We start from the raw sequence: 19,272 nt of genomic DNA on the forward strand, positions 1-19,272 counted from the left end.
TAGTTAATCTTAAAACTCTCTGAAAAGCTGAATAAAAATACAATTGATTTTATGTAAGACTTCTGGTTTTCATTTTAAAGTTATGTTTATCAGTTAAAACTTTATATGGGTGGAAATCAGTCTGACTTAACTGTATACAATGTTTTAGCTGAGAACGTGAATACAGAGGGCTTAAATTCTCCTGAAGGTGCACCTGATAATTCCTTCTTTGATGAGTTTTCCTACTATAACCTGAATGCAGAGGGTTGTATAAATGAAGGAAAATGTGTAAAATCTATGTATCTCAGGGGAAGAAAAAAACCACAAACAAATACTTCCCGTAACTAGCAGGGGGGAAGGAATGAGACTGGACATCATGAAATCAGCAGGGGCAATGACGAGCAATTTGTCTTTCCAGGGGAGCACTGGCGTATAGCAATTATACGTCCTGTGCAAAACAATTTTTTTATTGTGACATTGCTTAGCTATGTTAACAAACGCAGGCAGTTGAAGAATGTAGCGCATTCCATTAACAGTATGAAATGTGGGACATGTTGGACACATTTGTCTAGGGTGTATGTTGTGGTGCCTGTCAACCCCCTTTGCTGATCTGATTTACCTCACCTCTAGCTCAAGACTAACTTGGCCAAAACCAAACCCACAGCAGCCTGGGCAGCAGGGCACGACGCCTGCCTGCCCTCCCTCCCTCGGGGGCTTTTTAGCAGGAGCAACGTACTTTCCCTCCTAACACTTTGGCCCCACGGCCCTGTCCCGGCTCTCTGCCTGCCACACCACGACGTCACCTAAAGCAACATTGAAGGACATTGAGGTGCTGGAGCGTGTTCAGAGAAGGGCAACGAAGCTGGTGAAGGGTCTGGAGCACAGGCCTTATGAGGAGCGGCTGAGGGAACTGGGGTTGTTTAGCCTGGAGAAGAGGAGGCTGAGGGGAGACCTTATCGCTCTCTACAACTCCCTGAAAGGAGGGTGTAGTGAGGTGGGTGTTGGTCTCTTCTCCCATGTAGTTAGCGGCAGGACAAGAGGAAATGGGCTCAAGCTGCGCCAGGGGAGGTTTAGGTTGGATATTAAGAAAAATTTCTTCATGGAAAGAGTGGTCAAGCATTGGAACAGGCTGCCCAGAGAGGTGGTGGAGTCACCATCCCTGGAGGTGTTGAAAAAACGGGTAGACGTGGCACTTTGGGACATGGTTTAGTGGGCACGGTGGTGTTGGGTTGACGGTTGGACTGATGACCTTAGAGGTCCTTTCCAACCTTAATGATTCCTAGTTTTTATTTTCATTAAAAAATAATCCAGCCACCAAGCCAGGAACATCAACTTCATTATCCCTCGACCCTCACCTGGCTTAGTGCTGGGCTTGGCAGTGGTAGGTTAATGGTTGGACTGGATGAGCTTCAAGGTCTTTTCCAACCTAACCGATTCTACGGTTCTATGACGTCGTGCGCCTGCGCAGCGCCCCCCGCTGGGCAGGAATGCCGCGCATGCGCGCTGCCCACGGCCACCGCCTCTCGGGGGGGCGGGCGGCGCCTGCGCGCTGCCTCGCGCCGCGGGCGCAGCCATGTTGCGCGGCGGCGGCGCCGCTCGCCTCGGCCATGTTCAGCGGGCAGCGGGGCCTGCCGCGCCACGCCGGCGGCGGAGAGCCGGGCGGGCTGCGCAGGTGGGGGCTACCGCGGAGGAGCGGGGCGGCTGGGGCGTGGGGCGGGCGGCTGTAGAGCTCCCGGGGCTCCGGTGTGTGGGCGGGGCGGGGGTGTGGCGCTGCCTGTCCCAGGACGGCTGTTGCGGGGGTAGGCGGCGCGGAGGGCGCAGGGTGGACGGGTGGGCTTCGTCCGCCCTTCCCGCCTTCAGCCTCGTCCTCCTCGGCACCCGGGAGGGGTAGCGGGGAGAGGCGGCTGCTGGCAGCTTTGCCGCCCTCCACCGAGCGCCTCCGGCCCCTGCGCCCCGCGGGCGGCGCCCGCGCTGAGCGAGTCTCCTTGCTGAGGCTGCTTTGGTCTCTCCTGGCAGTGGGGAGAGGGTTGGGCTCGGAGTGAAGGATGTCGTGATGATTCTGTGATGTTATTCTATGCGCTGCAGCCCAGGCAGAAGCCTGTGGGCTCGGGTGAAATGCCCTGAGTCCGGCGGGGAGACGCTGGGGCTCGCCTTGTGGCTGACACTGAAGTGGGCGGGGAGTGCAAAGCATCGGAGATAAAGAAACACTGGAGTATTTCTAAAACGCACAATTTCAGTTAGCATTTTTCCCTAGATTTTCAAATAGTGTTGTACCTTAGGCATGCTAGGTTTTGTGCCCCCCCCCCCCCCCCCCCCCCCCCCGTTTCTCTCAAGTCTTTTAAATTAATTGTTGTTGAGGCTGGTTAGAGAAAGATTTTATCCATTCACTGCCTTTACAAAAACCGAATGTGTTGAAAGCGGCCTTTAGCCTAGATCCATGGTTAGGAGTAAGCTATTTGTGCTGTTGTGTTAGTAACTTTGAGCCCTCTGGGAGCAGGAAACTCCCAAAGCCAGTCAGGGTGGAGGAGGAAGGGAAAGAAAACATAAGTTGTTAATCCAGGGTTAAAAGAACAAAACCCTTCCTTCCCTGTCACTTGTTGACTTAAAAAGTGTAGAAGCATGGCACATATAGAACAGTATGTTTACCGTTTACTGGCACATATAGAAACACAGTATGTTTACTGTCTGGAGCCTGCAGTGTAGGTGGTGGCTGATCTGCAGGTGTGGTCCTTAGCTCAGAAGCCAGGTCTGATGTTAGTAGATGCTGTGAGGGTATTTTGTTTACTACCCTATCATTTAAGATGTTACGGCTGCCAGAACTGAGGAGGAAAATGTAGATGACTCTTAGTCCTTAAGCAATTTTTGGCTGTCCTTCCAGCATGTGGCAAGCACCCCAGTCTAGCTCCTTGTCCCATGCTTACTTGTGCGGACGCTGCAGCAGTGTCTGGTAAAGAATTTCCTGTGTAAAATTGTTTCCACATAAACGTTTGACCTACTTCTCCTTAGACATGCTGTTTTCCTGTGTTTAAGTGATGTTTCTGTATTAGCCTCTTCCACGAGTTTAGTGCTGGATAAAACGGTATATAAATGTTAAATAATGCATTGCTGACCGAGGACAGTCTATGAATGTTGGCACATGTCTGCAGTTCCATAAACAGTGGTGACAGTCCTCAGTTGTTTGTTTTTTTCTTTTTTGTTTGTAAATAGAGAAAGGATATACATTTGGTTATCTAAATATTAACATTTTATTTTAAAATTCTAATGTCTTAGTTGCATTTGTCAAAGACCTTTTCTCAGCAATTGCATTGTCTAACACCTTTGCTAAATTAGTGTTGCCTGAATGAGTAAGTTGACGCAAATCACATATCTAGCCAAATCAGTGTTTTGTAACTATTAATGATGATACTCAGATTGTCCATATTTGTTTTGTATAGGCAATGTTCAGTGACTGCTGATGACTTGATTTCTGATGAAAATTCTTGTTTTCTAGTTCTGTGCAACATCCACACTGCTGGCATCAAGAACAGGAATGTAGAACCTGGAATGATTCAGATTCTTTTGTGTTTGATGAATATCAATGTAGACATTTAGACCAATGGCTGGAGAGGTAAGGAATAAATGTGAAGTTTGTTTAAATCTTCACTTTGCTGTACTCTTTTCTTTAGGAATCCAACAAAACCTTCGACGTGATTTAATTAAATGTTTTCTAATAATACAGTAGCACAGAGTTAGCAAATGATCTCTGCATTATGCAAGAGTAGACCATTCAGTTTGGCTAATTGAAATACATGCTGTAATATTAGCAAGTATTTCATATGGAAGAGAGAAATGGTATATATTGAGGCAGTAGTTTAAGCCCTTTATTGCTGAAATCTTCAATTTTAGTAGAAAACTCCCGTTGAAGCAATATGCTGTTACTTTTTATGCTTTGCTTACACATCTTTATCTGTAAAGTGTGGACAAACCGTGATGTTTGTCTCTTCACTTGACAGTGCACTCAGTATATTCAGCTGTACTACAGTTTTTAATAAATAACTTTTTTTTGGGTTGGGTTGGTTTTTTTTTTGGTAGTCCAGTACCAAAGACAATTTGAGAAGAGATCAAATTTTGTAGGTAGATAGTTCTAGGAGTATTTTGCTTTGCTTTTGGATATTCTAGACCAAAGACCTCAGGTGGAAGAAGTGCTTGAGACTGGTATCTTAATGTCTGACAGGAGGTATGAAAAGTGGTGAGTGGTTGGATATTTGCAGAAAACTGAGTAGAGCATAAGTTAGAAGAGTTTAACTATTTTACTGAGGGCACATGAAAACTTTCTGTATATAATTCATACATCTCTGACTATTACATTATATGAAGGTGATTGTCATTTCTGATGGCATGTTTAATATTGCTTCAGTTAATAAATGAATCTTGTGAAGAGCTTAGGAAATACCTTGTATTTAGGAGTGTTTTCTGTGTCTTTGATGCTATCATCAAAAATATTAACAGTATGTTATGATTGTGAGTCAAACTGGATGTGCTAGCAGCATTTTGTTTCTCTTTTGCTGAGTACATATGTTCCTTCTTAGTGTGGAATTTTTATGTCATGTGTTAAAATGTCACTGGCAGCATGGATGGTAATCTCATCTGTTGATGTGAAACCGTTTAGGGAAAGTAAGACTATAAGCTAAATCTACTTCTATATTACTTGTGTTAAATGTTGAGGCATTAACATTGAAAGAAGACTGAAAGGAGAAATTTTCAGCACTTCAGAATATTACAGCATTATACAGTTTTCATTTATTATATTTTTTAAATTAATGAGGAACCTGGTAAGTGTTTCTTCACTCGGAGAACATCAGTGATCCAACTGATTATTTAAGAGCTTCTTGACTCCCTTTCTGGCTTTACTCAGCAGAGTTTACATTCTTGAAATGATATGTTGGGATATGAAGTTGTCTGACAAAATGTTAGTTCTGCTGATGTGATGGGCATTTTTCTATTTCTTAAGCATCTCCTCTGTCCTTTACAAAGTCCTTAGCTGACGACAGAGAGCAGTGACTAGACTGATAATTTTGACCTCAAGTAATTTCATGAATTGCACTCTTTGATGGAGTTGGCAGTATTGACAGGGTCCTCAAGTAGTTGAGAGAAGTGTTTGCGTTGGCTGAGCTGGGAGTATTTTAAGAAATGGTCAGGTCTATGTTTTGACATGAAATTCACTTCATGACCATTTTCTTTCCCTGCAAAGTAAAACTGATAATCCTGCATCACTGCTGAAGGTGGCTTGAGCTGAAATGTTTCAATTTGTTTGACTTAAAACTGAAATAGAGTAGGGGCATGCCCATGGTGCTACAGTTGTAGAGCTGTTTTTGTCCTCTTTTGAAGTTTCTGTTCATTAAATAGGTTATGAGCAACAAATGTTCACGTTTCCTCATTATTTTCCAGCTCTTCAACACTAGAAGATTCTAGGCCTCTTTCTAGTTGCCCTGACTGGGAAGGTAGAATTGAAGAAGGCAAAACAATGAGGACATCAAATAAAAAAAAGGCAAAGTAGGTATTGAATAATTACTAACTATTGTGTTGATTTTAGCAATAGTCATCTGATGATCTCCAGCTACTTTACATGCGTTAATGAAGATTTGAAACACAGCCAGGCTGTTTCATATCAAGCCTGAAGGAAGCCTTAAGGAGAGAATAGCACTGAGAAGTCTTACCTCAAAAGCCACTTGTATGGTCATTTCAGATTCTCTTCTTTTTCAGCTTAAATTGCATATTCATTGCAACTTTCCATATGAGAAAATACTGGAATAGTGAAAGGAAAAATGAAAACCAGCCATCGAGGCTTGGAGAGAGAAATGGCTATTAGATCATTCAAGCTAGCCTCCTTTATATTATCCATCTTCATTTTATTGAGTTTAAGCTTTTTCACATTTATGTTAGGAGGTTGTTACACACATATGCAATAATCACGTATCATTTGATTTTCTCATTGTAGGACTAGCTCTAAGCTTCTAGTAAGACAGCTTTAGCACGAGTACCCTCAGGTATATCTTTACTTGTTACAAAACTGAGCAATTGCATGAACCTGCGAAACCTGCTCTTTTTGTTCTAACGATTAATTTGGTTAGCACAACTTTCATTTCTGTAAACTGGTGAAGTTAAGAGTTGTGTTTACTGTCTATCAGAGTAAGAATACATGCAGTTGTAGAGTATATGTTTATATAACTTGTTGTAAAGCTATTAAAGTTCTTTTCAACTTAATTTTAACTTTTATTTTTAAGTTCTGTTTCAAGTGATTCTGCTAATCCAGCTGAAAGGGAAACAGATGAAGTGGTTCTGAGGAGAAGACAAAAACAGATCAATTTTGGAAAGAATACCCTTGCATATGACAGATACATTAAGGAAGTTCCAAAGTAAGTTGCACTATGTTGTACATTTCCAAATAAACTCTTATTTGTTCCTGATGTGTGTGTAGATCAGCACACAGCTTTAGTTCTCTTAAAATTGTATGAACAGTAAGTGAAGAAAACTTGAATCAATTGATTTTTGTTAAAGAGAAACCAGGTATTTTCTGCATATGAGCAAATTTAGTTAGGGAAAATTTAAAGCTAAATGTTCCCTTTGTGTATCACTGTTGCTAGTAGCAAACATACTTCAAATAAATTCTGTATTAATCAGCTCCTTGTGACACTACTGGTGACTGTTGCTAGGCCAGTGTGAAGTTAATTAATACCAAGAAATGACAGCTTTGAATGAGGACTGAATAAAGCCATGCATTTAAGTATTGGTAAGGGAGACCAGTCTTCAGTGATTCATCAGTAACTACCAAATCAAAACCTGGATTTCATGCTTTCTCTGTCATTCCGCTTGGGGCTTCAGAGCCTGTGAATTGTGACACTTAAATCAAGATTTCTTAGCCAGCCCCCTCTGCTTTCTGCAGAGCTATTGAGATTTAGAAGCTAGTCTGTACTAATGTGTGGATGTGCATCTGTGTTTTTGTTTTTTTTGTTTTGAGGTTTATTTTTAGAGGTGTTTTTCTCAGTGTGGCTTGCTACTTAATAGTTGCTAGCTTTCTGTGGATTCTACCTGTAAGAGTCTGTTGTGAAAATTGCCAGCCGAGTGCAGTGGACACTGCAAGCTTGTTGTTGAGCAAAACTTGAGAGATTAGACTAGGCGACTGAAAATCAACAACAGATTGTAAATGATCGCAGATATCGCACAGTGTCATGATCACAGCTTCAGTACACTTTTTTCTTCAAAGTCTTGGATTGCTTTGTGAGTTGTAAATTTTTTTTTTGTCACTTCATCATCAGTGGTAGGACTGTAGCCAGTCTTACGGTGATGTCTGGCACTTGCGTAGCTGTGCTGTGATCAGTTAAAACATAGGTGGAGAACAGGAAAGGGTGAGAACAACGTTCAGAAAAAAGATGGGATAAACTTAAAAAAAGAAAAAATGTTCTGGGTGGCATTTTAACAGGATAGCATATAACACTGTTCCTTAGCAGGGATCTGTTTATCTTACAAAAAGTGTTATGGCTAAGTACATTGATCTGTGAAGCTGGTAGGGGGAACCGCTTGAGACCAAGGTACTTTGTGTGATTTAAAACACTATTGTAATATGTATTTTTCCACCCCCAGGCTTAAAGCTGACTCCAGTATGGTAGGGCTATAAACAAGATTATTTTGTACTGAAGATACGGTTTGAGTGAGCTCTCCAGTAATTTGTGGTGGGCAGGATCTGGGTTTGGGATACCATCTGAGAAATAGCACTTCCAGCCATTGGGTGATCCCAGACAGCATTGTTATAGTGTCTGCCCAGTGTAGATTCAGTGGAAAGGCATATATGTAATTTACATTTTACCCAGAGAGTGTGGGTGCTTTGTTTTTTATACTCCCAAAAGACAAATGCTGTTTAGAATTATAGCATTCCCCATTACAATAATGCATGGATGGTGGTGAAATAAAAGTTCACTGAAGATACTTGTGGGTTGACCAGCAGCCAAGTACCCACACAGCTACTTGCTCCCTCCCTCTCCCCAGTGGGATGGGGAAAGAATAGGAAGAGCAACAGCGGGAAAACTGATGGATTGAGATAAGGGCAGTTTAATAGGTGAAGGAAAGAAAGGAGTGGGGAAAGCAAGTGATGCAAATGCAATCGCTCACTACTTCCCACAAATAGAGTGGTGCCCTGACAGTTTCTGAGCAGTGGCTGCTTTGGAAGACACCTCCCCTTCTTCCTTTGCCCCAGTTTTTATTTCTGAGCATGGCATTATATGGTGTTGAATATCTCTTTCAGTAATTCGAGTCAGCTGTTCCCTCTCAACTTCTTGTTCACCCTCGACTTAGTGGCTGTGGGAGGGGACAGGGCAGAGTGGGAAGGAGAGAAGGCCTTGAAGCTGTGCAAGCACTGTTCAGCAGTAGCCAAAAATTAGTGTGTTATCAGCACTGTTTTAACCATAAATCCAAAACACAGCACTGCAGGGACTGCTATGAAGGAAGTTAACTCCATCCCAGCCAGACTTGGTACAATACTAAATACAAAGAAACTGCACCTGACTCGGGAAAACTGAGATAGAAATAGCTGGAGGCTAGGATATTATTGAAGGGGTATGAGTTACGCTTCTTCTGTTTCATATTTATCTGTGGGCAGTAGGGATCTGCTTTTGGCAGCTGTCAGAGAGCTGGACTGGATGAACCTCTGGTCTGACCGAGCATCTTATTGTTAGTTGTTGCTTGTGTGGTCTGTTTTTGACAGTGTTTTAGAATATACCCATTTCAGTTAAGTGTTTAAAAATACGAAAATTTTATTTATTAGGCTGCTGATGCTTGCATGATCTGATGGACTGAGGATTTTTTTTAAGAATGAAAATCATGTCCTGAAATATAAATGTTACTGTGTATTTACAGGAATCAGCGAATACCAGGAGTTCATCCTAGAACTCCCAACAAATTTAAGAAGTACAGCCGTAGATCCTGGGACCAGCAGATCAGGCTGTGGAAGATAGCACTGCATGCCTGGGATCCTCCTACTGAAGAAACCTGGGATCTGCAGCCAGTGTGTGTATGGGTGAATTAAGTCAGCACCTGTCTCTTGCTTGACAGGACTCTCTCTTTCCTTTAGAGCATTCCTAACTGGGAGCAAGAGATCAGGTTCAGAAATGGGAGTCTCCTTGAACACCTTGTTTTCCTTCTGAATTCTGCTAGTCTTCAAGATATTCCCATTATTTAGTCTAAATTCATCTCCAGTAAGGCACTTCGGGGAGGAAGGCTTTGGTCTGTCTATAGTAGTACGCTCCCTTCCCCTGTGTGTTTACACTGGTCAGCACAAGGTAAAATTTCTTTTTCTAGAAAGGGATAGACATAAGAGAAATTCAGTGACTACTATTCCTTGACGTTGATAACCTTGCCGTCTTTCCTTTTTCTGCAATAGCAATGTTAGAGGATCTGAGAAGTGTAAGATTAGAGAGAGATTTCTGTGCTCTCTGCAGGAGAGTGGCAAATGTATTCAAGATGGAATTTTTTTTATATCTTTTCAGAACTTTGAGTTTCTCTAACAAGGCTAGCTCTGCTAACTAACACCACCTAATACTCCACAAGGTCGGGACTAGTAAATTGGGAGAAAAAGAGTGGAAATCTATTAGCTCCGTAAATAGTTTTAGCTGTGTTGTAATTGACGTGCAGAGGAAGTTGCAGTTGTTTACACCGTTTGGATGTCATATGAGATGAACTGTTAATTATTACTGCAGCTTAACTGTCTTCTGCTTGGCGTGGTAAGCTACATGGGTAGTATTTTAAATGCATGCCCCGCCCCCCTTTTCTGTTTTTAGTAGTACAGAACCCTCAGGCAGTTCCCAAGAATGGTTCTGTGAAGATCAGGATGTTTCTGGCTCCCTTGTATTTGACGAAAAGCAGAAGAGAAATGAATGGGAAGATGAATGCAGACAGACTGACTACACACCAGAGAGGTATGAGATAAAACTTTCATGGTTAACTTATTGAAGTAATGCAATACATGTTGGTACTGTCAGTTTTTTTAGGAAATGTTTAATGAGGGAGGACAGTTAACGCTCAGATTCAGGGTTCGGCACTTTTGCTGTTGAATGTAATCTGTCACTGGTACAGAGTATTGAATGTGAAAAAATTACCAGCATTACCAAATTGCATGGTTAACAGGAGAAAAAGGCAGTGTTTTTTCAGTTTCTCTGTTTATACAGTGGAGTACTGAGGTTTCTTTACCCACTGTTGGCAAGTGCTGAAAGCAGGATGCCTTTTTCAGAAGCAAGAGTGACCGTCCTTAATTAACAGTGTTGCACCTGTCTGCAGAAGAGCAGGGAGACTTAACAGCGAAGCACCTTGTGCACTTCCCTCTTTACTGAGACATCTTGATCTGGGGGCATGTGTGTGGAGCTGAAAATGGGTCTGCTTCCAAGTTTGTTGTGTGATTGTGACTGGGTTTACTGTCCAAAAATACAGCGGAGTGATTACCAAAATTTGAGCCATTATCTCTGTGTTCCTCTGTTGTGACTGAAGAATCATACTTAAAAAGAAGTCTTCCTGTGTAGCATGTGCCATTATTTTACAGAACTCTGATAAGCATTTAAACAGAGATGAAAAACGTTAACGTGTGTAAAATCTGTGTCTTATTTTTGTAGTTCCTGTTCTCCCGATTCTTCCCCGGTATGGAAACGCAGAAAAAGAAACAATTCTGACTCCTCTGTGGTTTCAAAGAGCAAAAACCATTATGTGCATATGTACCACACACTGGAAAGGTACGAAATTATTATCCATATGGAGATTCATGGATGTTATGAACCGACTTTTGGAATATGACTGGTATTTATGCCTCCATTTGTTAATAGCTTTAATTTCATCTAAATGGGTGTGCAATTTAATGAGGAAAGGAAATAATGCCAGAATAATTGTGTTGCATGATAGCAAATATTCACAGTGGTCCACTGCAATGGTGAAGAAATTTCAGTGTCAGAAGACACAACATGGGGTTTTTTTGCGTGTAGATTTAGGCAACACTAATGTGGTGTTCTTCATTTCTCATGGAACCTGGTTTCTGCTTCAGAGGTTGTACTTCTGAAATGATTATGTGTCTGTCATAGTTATTTCTCATACCTCTTACATGCAGTGCATTCTGTTTTTTGGTGTACAGAGTGTGTACAAGTTGGTGAATGTTACAGTAAAGGAATAGAGCCCAGTGTACAGTTGTAAGTCTGTCAGCAAGTACTGAAACTCACTGCCTGTTTAATTATTGCCATGTTACATTTGCTACAAGTATTATAGAGAATATGTGTTCCTGAAGGGATGTGAAAGAAGCTTTGTGTGTTTTGATTACACTTTTCCCTGCTGGTATGGAAGAAAATGCTTGTTGGAACAGCAAGGAATTGATCACCCATCCTGGGAGGAGGACAGAGTGAAGTTAATGTTCAAAAATGGGTAATGGAAGGGTAGAGTTTTTCAGGCGAACACCTTTATTCTGAGTTGTTCAGGAATTAAACTACTCTTCTAGCGATTGGTCTTAATCATATTACCTTTTTTCCCCCCCTTTCTAGCTGCTGCATAAGAAGTCTTCGTATAAATGAGAAAGGATAGACTATGTAGAGGAGAGCATGGTTTAACTCTGTAGAAAATTTTGTCAGAACCACAAGAAAACTGGAACAATGATTTAAGTTTTTTGGGGTTTAGTAGACTTTTCATGATAACCTTAGTAAAAATGTTTATTCATGTGTGTTTTTTTTCTCTCTACTTAGCCCAGTTATCTTCAGAAGAATTAAGAGGAACTGTGGTACAAAGATCCATGGTTTTAAACCTTTTCACTGTCTTTCTAGTCTTACTGAATCAGGACATCAGGAGGCTTTTTCAAAGTGCTCAGAGTGGGAAGCCTTTGGTGAAAATGACGAAGTAATGACAGTACAACATGGTATAGAAATAACAAGGTAGATACCATAATGATTATGATGTTCTTTCTGTTTATTGCTTGTGCTGTGAAGGTGTCCTTGGTTTCTTTTTAATCTTCCTTTTCCTTCACTGTTGAATACAATGGATTTTTTTTCTCCCTCCTTATGCTTCCTCCAGCATGTGGTATGTTTGGTTGTTCTTTTTGTTCTTTGAGTTAACTTGGCTTTCCCCAGTCTGATTCTCCATCTGTTGCTTTCTGCTGTTTCTGCCATGAAGTAATGCTGGAAGACGCTGAGCCTCTTTGACCCTCTTTGTCTTATGGAAAGTGATGGCATTTTACAGAATTGTTCCCTGTGGTTGTTACTAGCCTCTCACTTGCTAAGCCTAGGAGCTGAAAGCTGCTTCTGTGTCTCCTGAGAGATTATTTTGTGGCTGGCAACAATGATAGTTATTTGTTTTTATGCAGTGACCCAATTCCAGCCAGTTGTTCTTCAGGATGGAACAATCAGAAACAGAGAAAAACCAACTCCTTTCTGCCTGACAGCAAAACTTGCAGAGATACGGACTGCAGGCTGGAGAGGTATAAAATGCAGCTCAACAGTCAGGGACTTTTTTTTGCGTATTACGTTAGAAGCATAGTTGCCTTATTGCTGTATTTCAATCCAAGCTTTTATTACAAACATGGAGATTTTTTTACCATTCTTCTTAGGGATGTGTTGGCAAATATTTATATGTTGCGTGATAAAATTCTGTCCTTAACGTTCTCATGTTACAGTCTGTATTAGAGTAAATAGCAGGTTGTAGCTGCATTTAGTAGAAAAAGATTACCATAATAAAGCCACTTTGTTGTTTTGGGTTTTTTTTTATTTGTAGGCTTAAACTTTGTAGCAGTTTATTGGAAGGACATCAGTCAGAATACCCTGAAAGGGGATGGAGAAGTGCAAGTGCTGAAGATAGAATAATGAGGAAAAAAATTTAAATACCAAGGTGAGTTCATGCTGACTACTTATTTTACCTATTCTGTTTCAGTAGCCCATATGCAGTATCGTTCTACAGAATCCAACTGTTCAGTTCAAGCAGATCAGTTTCTCTTTTTAGTCCTTTATTATATTAGAATTTCATCCCATCCTCTTGTATTTAATGCAGCGCCTTAATTAAAAGATCTAGTACTTCAGACTTAGTAAATTGAAATATTTACCTGTTCAGCCAGAAAACATGTGTGTTATCACCCAAATGAAAAATGCCAATTTTTAAAATAATTTTCAGTAGCAGCTTTTCTGCCTCTTAATATTTTTCTGATGAAGTCACAACTTTGCATTTGCAGCAGTAGATTTCAATGAAAATTTCCTCTTGGACCTTAGACTCCTGTGGTGAATGAATAGCATGGGTAGTATCTTGAGTCAGACAGCTTGTGTTAGCAGGTAGTCTTGTGTAACTTGTTGTCTTTCATCTACATTTAATGCAGGGTCTGAAACATTATGGACTAGGATATAGGTGTCTGTTTAACAGTGATCTTGGAATATTTTGCATAATAAAACTCATTAAGAATATGGCACACAGTTTTACACTACTTAGGATTTGAATTCTACCAGTATGACGAAAAGGCAGGTAGAGTGTTTAAAAAATTGTGCTAATGATGGTTTTTCTATAGACTTTTTTTCCTTAATTTAAAATCTTCGAGCATGAATAAGACTTAATATGGATTCACTTTTCTAAAGTGCTAATTCAATATTTGAAAATATCTAGTCTCTCTTTGTATATAGAAGTATCGAAGAAGGAGGACTTTCTCCTGTGACAGAAAATGATTTGAAGAATAGGGATATAGCCTGAGATCATCCTTGGAAAACTGGTGCAGTTGCATAAGATCTGCTCTGAGAGAGGAAGAGATTTACAGTCAGCATATGTGCAATCAACGTAAGGTGAAATGAACAGGTAAAAGAAGCATGCCTCTCTACATCACAGTTAAGAGAGCCTTTCTTATTATACTGCCTCAGTGTTGGGGCTGGTTCTGTTTAATATCTTTATCAACGATCTAGACAAGGGGATAGAGTGCACCCTCAGTAAGTTTGCAGGCAACACCAAGTTGGGCGGCAGTGTTGATCTGCTTGAGGGTAGGAAGGCTCTACAGAGGGATCTGGACAGGCTGGATGGATGGGCCAAGGCGAATTGTATGAGGTTCAATAGGGCCAAGTGCCGGGTCCTGCACATGGGTCACAACAACCCCATGCAACGCTACAGGCTTGGGGAAAGGTGGCTGGAAAGCTGCCTGGCCGAAAAGGACCTGGGGGCATTGGTCGACAGCCGGCTGAACAGGGAAGTGATCGTCCCCCTGTACTCGGCACTGGTGAGGCCGCACCTTGAACACTGTGTCCAGTTTTGGGCCCCTCATGACAAGAAAGACATTGAGGTGCTGGAGCGTGTTCAGAGAAGGGCAACGAAGCTGGTGATGGGTCTGGAGCACAGGCCTTATGAGGAGCGGCTGAGGGAACTGGGGTTGTTTAGCCTGGAGAAGAGGAGGCTGAGGGGAGACCTTATCGCTCTCTACAACTCCCTGAAAGGAGGTTGTAGTGAGGTGGGTGTTGGTCTCTTCTCCCAAGTAACAAGTGATAGGACGAGAGGAAATGGGCTCAAGTTGTACCAGGGGAGGTTCAGATTGGATATTAGGAAAAATTTCTTCACGGAAAGAGTGGTCAAGCATTGGAACAGGCTGCCCAGGGAAGTGGTTGAGTCCCCATCCCTGAAGGTATTTAGAAGCTGTGTAGATGTGGTGCTTAGGGCCATGGTTTAGTGATGGACTTGGCAGTGCTAGGTTAACGGTTGGACTCTATCATCTTAAAGGTCTTCTCCAACCTAAGCGATTCTATTCTATTCTGGTCTTCTAGATAGTTGGTATTTAGGTGCTCTGCAGTTGTCTCTGTTGTAAATAAGTCTCTAATAAGGAGTGTATATACTCAGTGCATTCATAATCACTCATTCTAATTTAAAAACTCTTTGTGACATGTAAAATACAGAAAGTGAATTAAGTAGCTTCTCTATGGAGCAAAACATTGGTTTCCTGGGATACAAAGATCAATATTAAAGAGAGACACTGCCTTTAATCATGGTTTTTAGGTGTGATGAGCTCTAACTCCGAAATGGGAGGAAATTCATCTGTGGAAAGTGAATGTTGCTTGAAAACCCGATAGTGGGTTATATGGTAGAATTCCACACCACCTGCCTTTTTGCTAAAAGAAAATTTCTGTCTTAAACAGGAAAAATAAATGTGGCTCTTTGGAGCCCAGTTAAATGTCTGTAACTTTGAATGTATCTGCTTGCTTTCTAAAGGAAATAAAACCTAGTGGGACACTTAAGATACAGCAGGTTAATTAGAATTGAGAGGAAAAATGTAATTTATGAATTAATAACAACATTTAGGTGAAAATTGTGTGAGGGGTTAGGAAAGATGGGCTCAACTACTTCATTTTCTCTTTGACAAATACTTTAGCAGTATAGGGTATGTAGTATTTTCTTTGTTTTTCCAATAACTTATGTTCTCAAGGTGTTACACTATCTGTAACACTCTTTAGCATGGACAGTATGGCTTTGTCTTTTATACTGTGCTTTAAGCTCACAACATGCAGTACTGTGTTCCATTTACTGCTACAGTAATACTACAGCTTAAAAGAGTAAATGTTTTGCTGTTAATGACTAGATACATTGTATTTATAAAATGCTGTTATCTGCCTTTTTGTTTAGGTTTCTCCAGCTCTTTAAAGATAGATCGTTTTCTGCAAGCTCTGCCTCAAGTGTAAAACTTCAGATTTCATTAAGTGTGTGCTGCGATGATAATGGATGCTCCTTAAAGCTTTTGTGAGAATGTTTCTGCTTTACCTGCGTTGGCAGACGCCATATACATCATATTGTAAAGGTTACTTCAGCTGATGGATCCTGCTCTTGCCATTTGGAGATCATGCTACTTAGAGTGCGCTAATGTTATGCTGGTGAATTGTTCCAATATCGAGTCAGACTGAAGAATGCCACCCCTTAAACCAGGGAGTTAAACCCCATTTTCTCTACTGGACCAGAGTTGCACATCCAACCTGAAGAACTGCTTCAAAATAATGTAGATACTTCCAACCTTTCTCCAGTTGTTAAAGAGAAACTGTTCTTAGCTTTTGAATTGGATGATCATCCATTTGGCTTATTTACTATTCTCTGAGATAAGATGTATTGAGCTAGCATTTGCCTAAGTCTAGTGAGAAAAGACAAGGGAAAGGTAGATGGTTTATCAAAATCAGCTCCCCCTCTTTAGGGGGATGAGTGACTGTTTGAACAACACCACAGCCTAAATACCTGCATTTCATTTTTATGTGTGTTGCAGCCTGACCCAAAGAGCCAGTTTGCTGCTGAGAGTATAAGAGGATGAGTTCAGTGCCTGCTGTTCCTACAGGAATTAGAGGTGAGCAGCAGTATTGGCAGGTTTGGAGCTGCTCTTGGGCATGGGGTGTCCAGGCTAAGGGTTGTCACAGTGTTGAGATAAGCTCTCCTGTGTTTTACTCGCTAGCACTGTGCTCAGAAGGTCAGTGTGAGGACTGAGGCAACAGTGGAGTTTAGACCAGATTCATGTGCCAGTTACAAGATTTTTTTTTTTTTTTTTTTTTTTACGGTCCTTGTGGCATTTTATGTAGCATGTACTGGGATGCAAATGTCTGTTAGAGCTGGGAATTGTCTCTTTGCAGTAGTTCAGTTTGGCTCTTCACAAGGCCACTGCAGAACTGTGGCAGTGCTAGGGATGACACACAGCAGCCTTGCTGGGGGGCTGGTAGTGTACCCAAGGACCAAAAGCCCATTGTGGGCTTCCACTGCAGTGGAAGCAAGCTGGTTCCCCAGAAGCTACTCCCAGTCCCTTCAGAGCGTTATTTCCAGGCATGCTCAGGCATGGGGTTCAGTACTGTCCCAGCACACGGGTGGCTCAGTCACACACCACAGAGCATGGAGTGTGTGTATACAAGGAACACATCTATACAGGGCTTTTTAAGAAGTAATATTTAGAACCTTGTTGTTCCAGCGTGCATGCTTCCACGTGATTTATGATGATTGTAAATAAGGGAATGTGTTACATTTTTGGCATTTTGTCTTTATGCAGAAGAATTAAAGACTTTAACTTTAAAAATCCCTGTTAGTCTGCTTTTGCTGTTACGTTGTCAGAGTTTCATTATAAAAGGAATATGTGGGTTCAGTAGTCCTTTTTTTTATTTGTTTTAAGGTGCTTTGTTTATTTTGGGGTTGGTTTTTTTAGCCCTTGCTAAAAGGAGGAAGGAGGACTCTTTGGAGATTAAATCAAACTCTTGTAGGGAGTTTACAGTAGAACTTGGGTTGTGTCCAGCCTCTCAGTTTGTATTTTGACATCTTGTCATGAACTTGTATTTAGTGCATTGTAACCTCGTGGAAGGGAGCAGCTGAAGCCCTAGCACCCATTCTGCTATGAGAAAGGTGTCCTCCTGGAGAGGATGGAGTTGTTCGGTGAGAGTAGTAGCTGTCATGAAATATTTCAGCTCAGCAGTCAGAGCCCTTAAGCTTTTGCCTATGATAAGCAGTCCTTAAAATATATTGTATTTCTTGGTTGAATGTACTCAGACTAGAAATAGAATAACCAATCTGCCTGTAGCAGTTGAATTTTGGGGAGGTTCTGTACGCTTGGACAAGCTATGCTAGCACAAGGAAAGGAATGATAGTGAGCAGACCTCAAACCTCATCTGCTAAAGTTATTTCACGCAGTGCTGCCACTGGATGTAGAAGCATTGTCATGTCTTCTGATTAGTAACAATACTCTCATCAGTCTAAATGGAGCAGTTAAAACTGGAATGCAATCCATTCATTCACTTGTTTATCTATCCAAGGCTATTTGACATAAGAGTTTATAACTAAGGCAAGCAAAGCTGGCACTTCCCCCCCAGTTTGTATTTGATAGCCTTCCATTAATTTTACCTATTTTATTTAAATCCAGTTTGCATAAATCTGTGCTCAGGTCATAATTAAGCCAAAATAAACTCTGAACTTCACCAGCCAGGATTAAATTTCTTCCAAGAAGTGACATGTATCTTCTGTTGGCATGCTTCCATCTACTTGCAGATGATACGTTATCTGTGCTGATAGAAACAGTGCTTCACTAGCAGTTCTGAAATGCCATTGGTTATGTGTACTTTGTTTTGTTTTTAAAACTGCTCCTTTGAGGTCACAGTGATAAGGATATCTCCTCTTCCCTTAAAATCTCCGGTGTGGTGTGAAAGTGCTTTTCTGAAGGATTTTCTTTGCTGACAGGGACAGAAAGATGCAAGGCAGCTGTAATCCCAAAGCTGTGTTACAGCAGATGGTTCTCCCTGATAAACGGAATTTAACTTGTACGTAGTGTTATGCTAAAAGTACTGCGTGGCTTCCAGGATGGAGCTGTCCTCTGTCTGGCTTGCCTGGATGCATTCATGTAAACATGCTGTTCAGGTCATCTTATCTCGGACCAAGGCTGGAGAAAACAGAGTTTGTTTGTACGTGTTTTGAACCTATGCTGAACTTCAAGCATGTCCTTGGTTGAGGAACACAGTTCTGTTTTCCATAGAAGCATGTGGGAAAGAAGAGGTGCTAGCATAGCAAACTTCCTGCAGGAGCGTGGATGTTTATGGAGATGCCACACAGAAAGTGCGTGAGTTTGTACAGTTACGGTAAGGCCAGGCAAAGGGAAAGGGACTTCAAGGTAAATCCCTTACATGGTACGGTTTTCAGACCTTAGTGTTTCACTGAGCGTAGAGCCAGCCCGACTGTTATCGCCCAAAGGTGGGTATTTTAGAGACATCCTACAACAGAGATCTCTGAGGAGAAAAGTACAGGACCTGTGTACAACCTTTGAGGAAAAACTAATGAGTTGATGGAAAGTGAACAGAGTTCTCCCTTACCTCTTCTCAAAGTACTACTGATTTCAGCCAGGAGCACTAGTTATGCAGACATTCCACCTAAAAAGCATTATTAAACAGCTAAAACACCATTTCCAAATACATACCTAGCAGGAGTCTTTAAGATACATACGTATAATGAGAATGCAAATGCAATTTGTAGAAGTGAACCATTTTAATTCAGTGCATTTGCAAACGGGGGGAAAAAACATGTAAACCATTGAAAAGTCAAGCAAAATAATGAAAAAAAAAAATCAATAGATGAAAAAAAAAATCAATAGAAGGTAAGCCAGCTGCTGAGATGTCAAAATGTTTAATTTCTAAAAGCCAATGCAAATTATTGTCTGAAGACTCTTGGTCTGGCCTGGTGCAGTTCCTAAGGCAGGGAGCAGTCGTCTTTGCGGTTCGGAAGCTGTTAGTTTTGCTGGGAAGTTAGTGTGAGTGGATGTGTGTGTTCATCCATCCGTTGTCTGGCACAGCT

At 41.4% G+C, this 19,272-nt stretch overlaps 1 protein-coding gene across 1 annotated transcript; it reads left to right on the top strand.

Moving 5' to 3' along the window:
* Positions 1 to 1,466: 1,466 nt before the first annotated feature.
* Positions 1,467 to 17,593, top strand: LOC104027634 (uncharacterized). Its single transcript, XM_075709873.1, has 12 exons — positions 1,467 to 1,651; positions 3,470 to 3,586; positions 5,407 to 5,511; positions 6,243 to 6,374; positions 8,869 to 9,018; positions 9,789 to 9,926; positions 10,614 to 10,730; positions 11,799 to 11,906; positions 12,335 to 12,448; positions 12,742 to 12,855; positions 13,615 to 13,800; positions 15,604 to 17,593. The coding sequence occupies exons 1-10, from the start codon at positions 1,467 to 1,469 to the stop codon at positions 12,845 to 12,847; spliced, it is 1,272 nt and encodes a 423-aa protein (XP_075565988.1). The 3' UTR covers positions 12,848 to 12,855; positions 13,615 to 13,800; positions 15,604 to 17,593.
* The last annotated feature ends 1,679 nt before the right edge of the window (positions 17,594 to 19,272 follow it).

Source organism: Pelecanus crispus, chromosome 4 (genome assembly GCF_030463565.1).
Source record: "Pelecanus crispus isolate bPelCri1 chromosome 4, bPelCri1.pri, whole genome shotgun sequence".
Taxonomy (NCBI): Eukaryota; Metazoa; Chordata; class Aves; order Pelecaniformes; family Pelecanidae; genus Pelecanus; species Pelecanus crispus.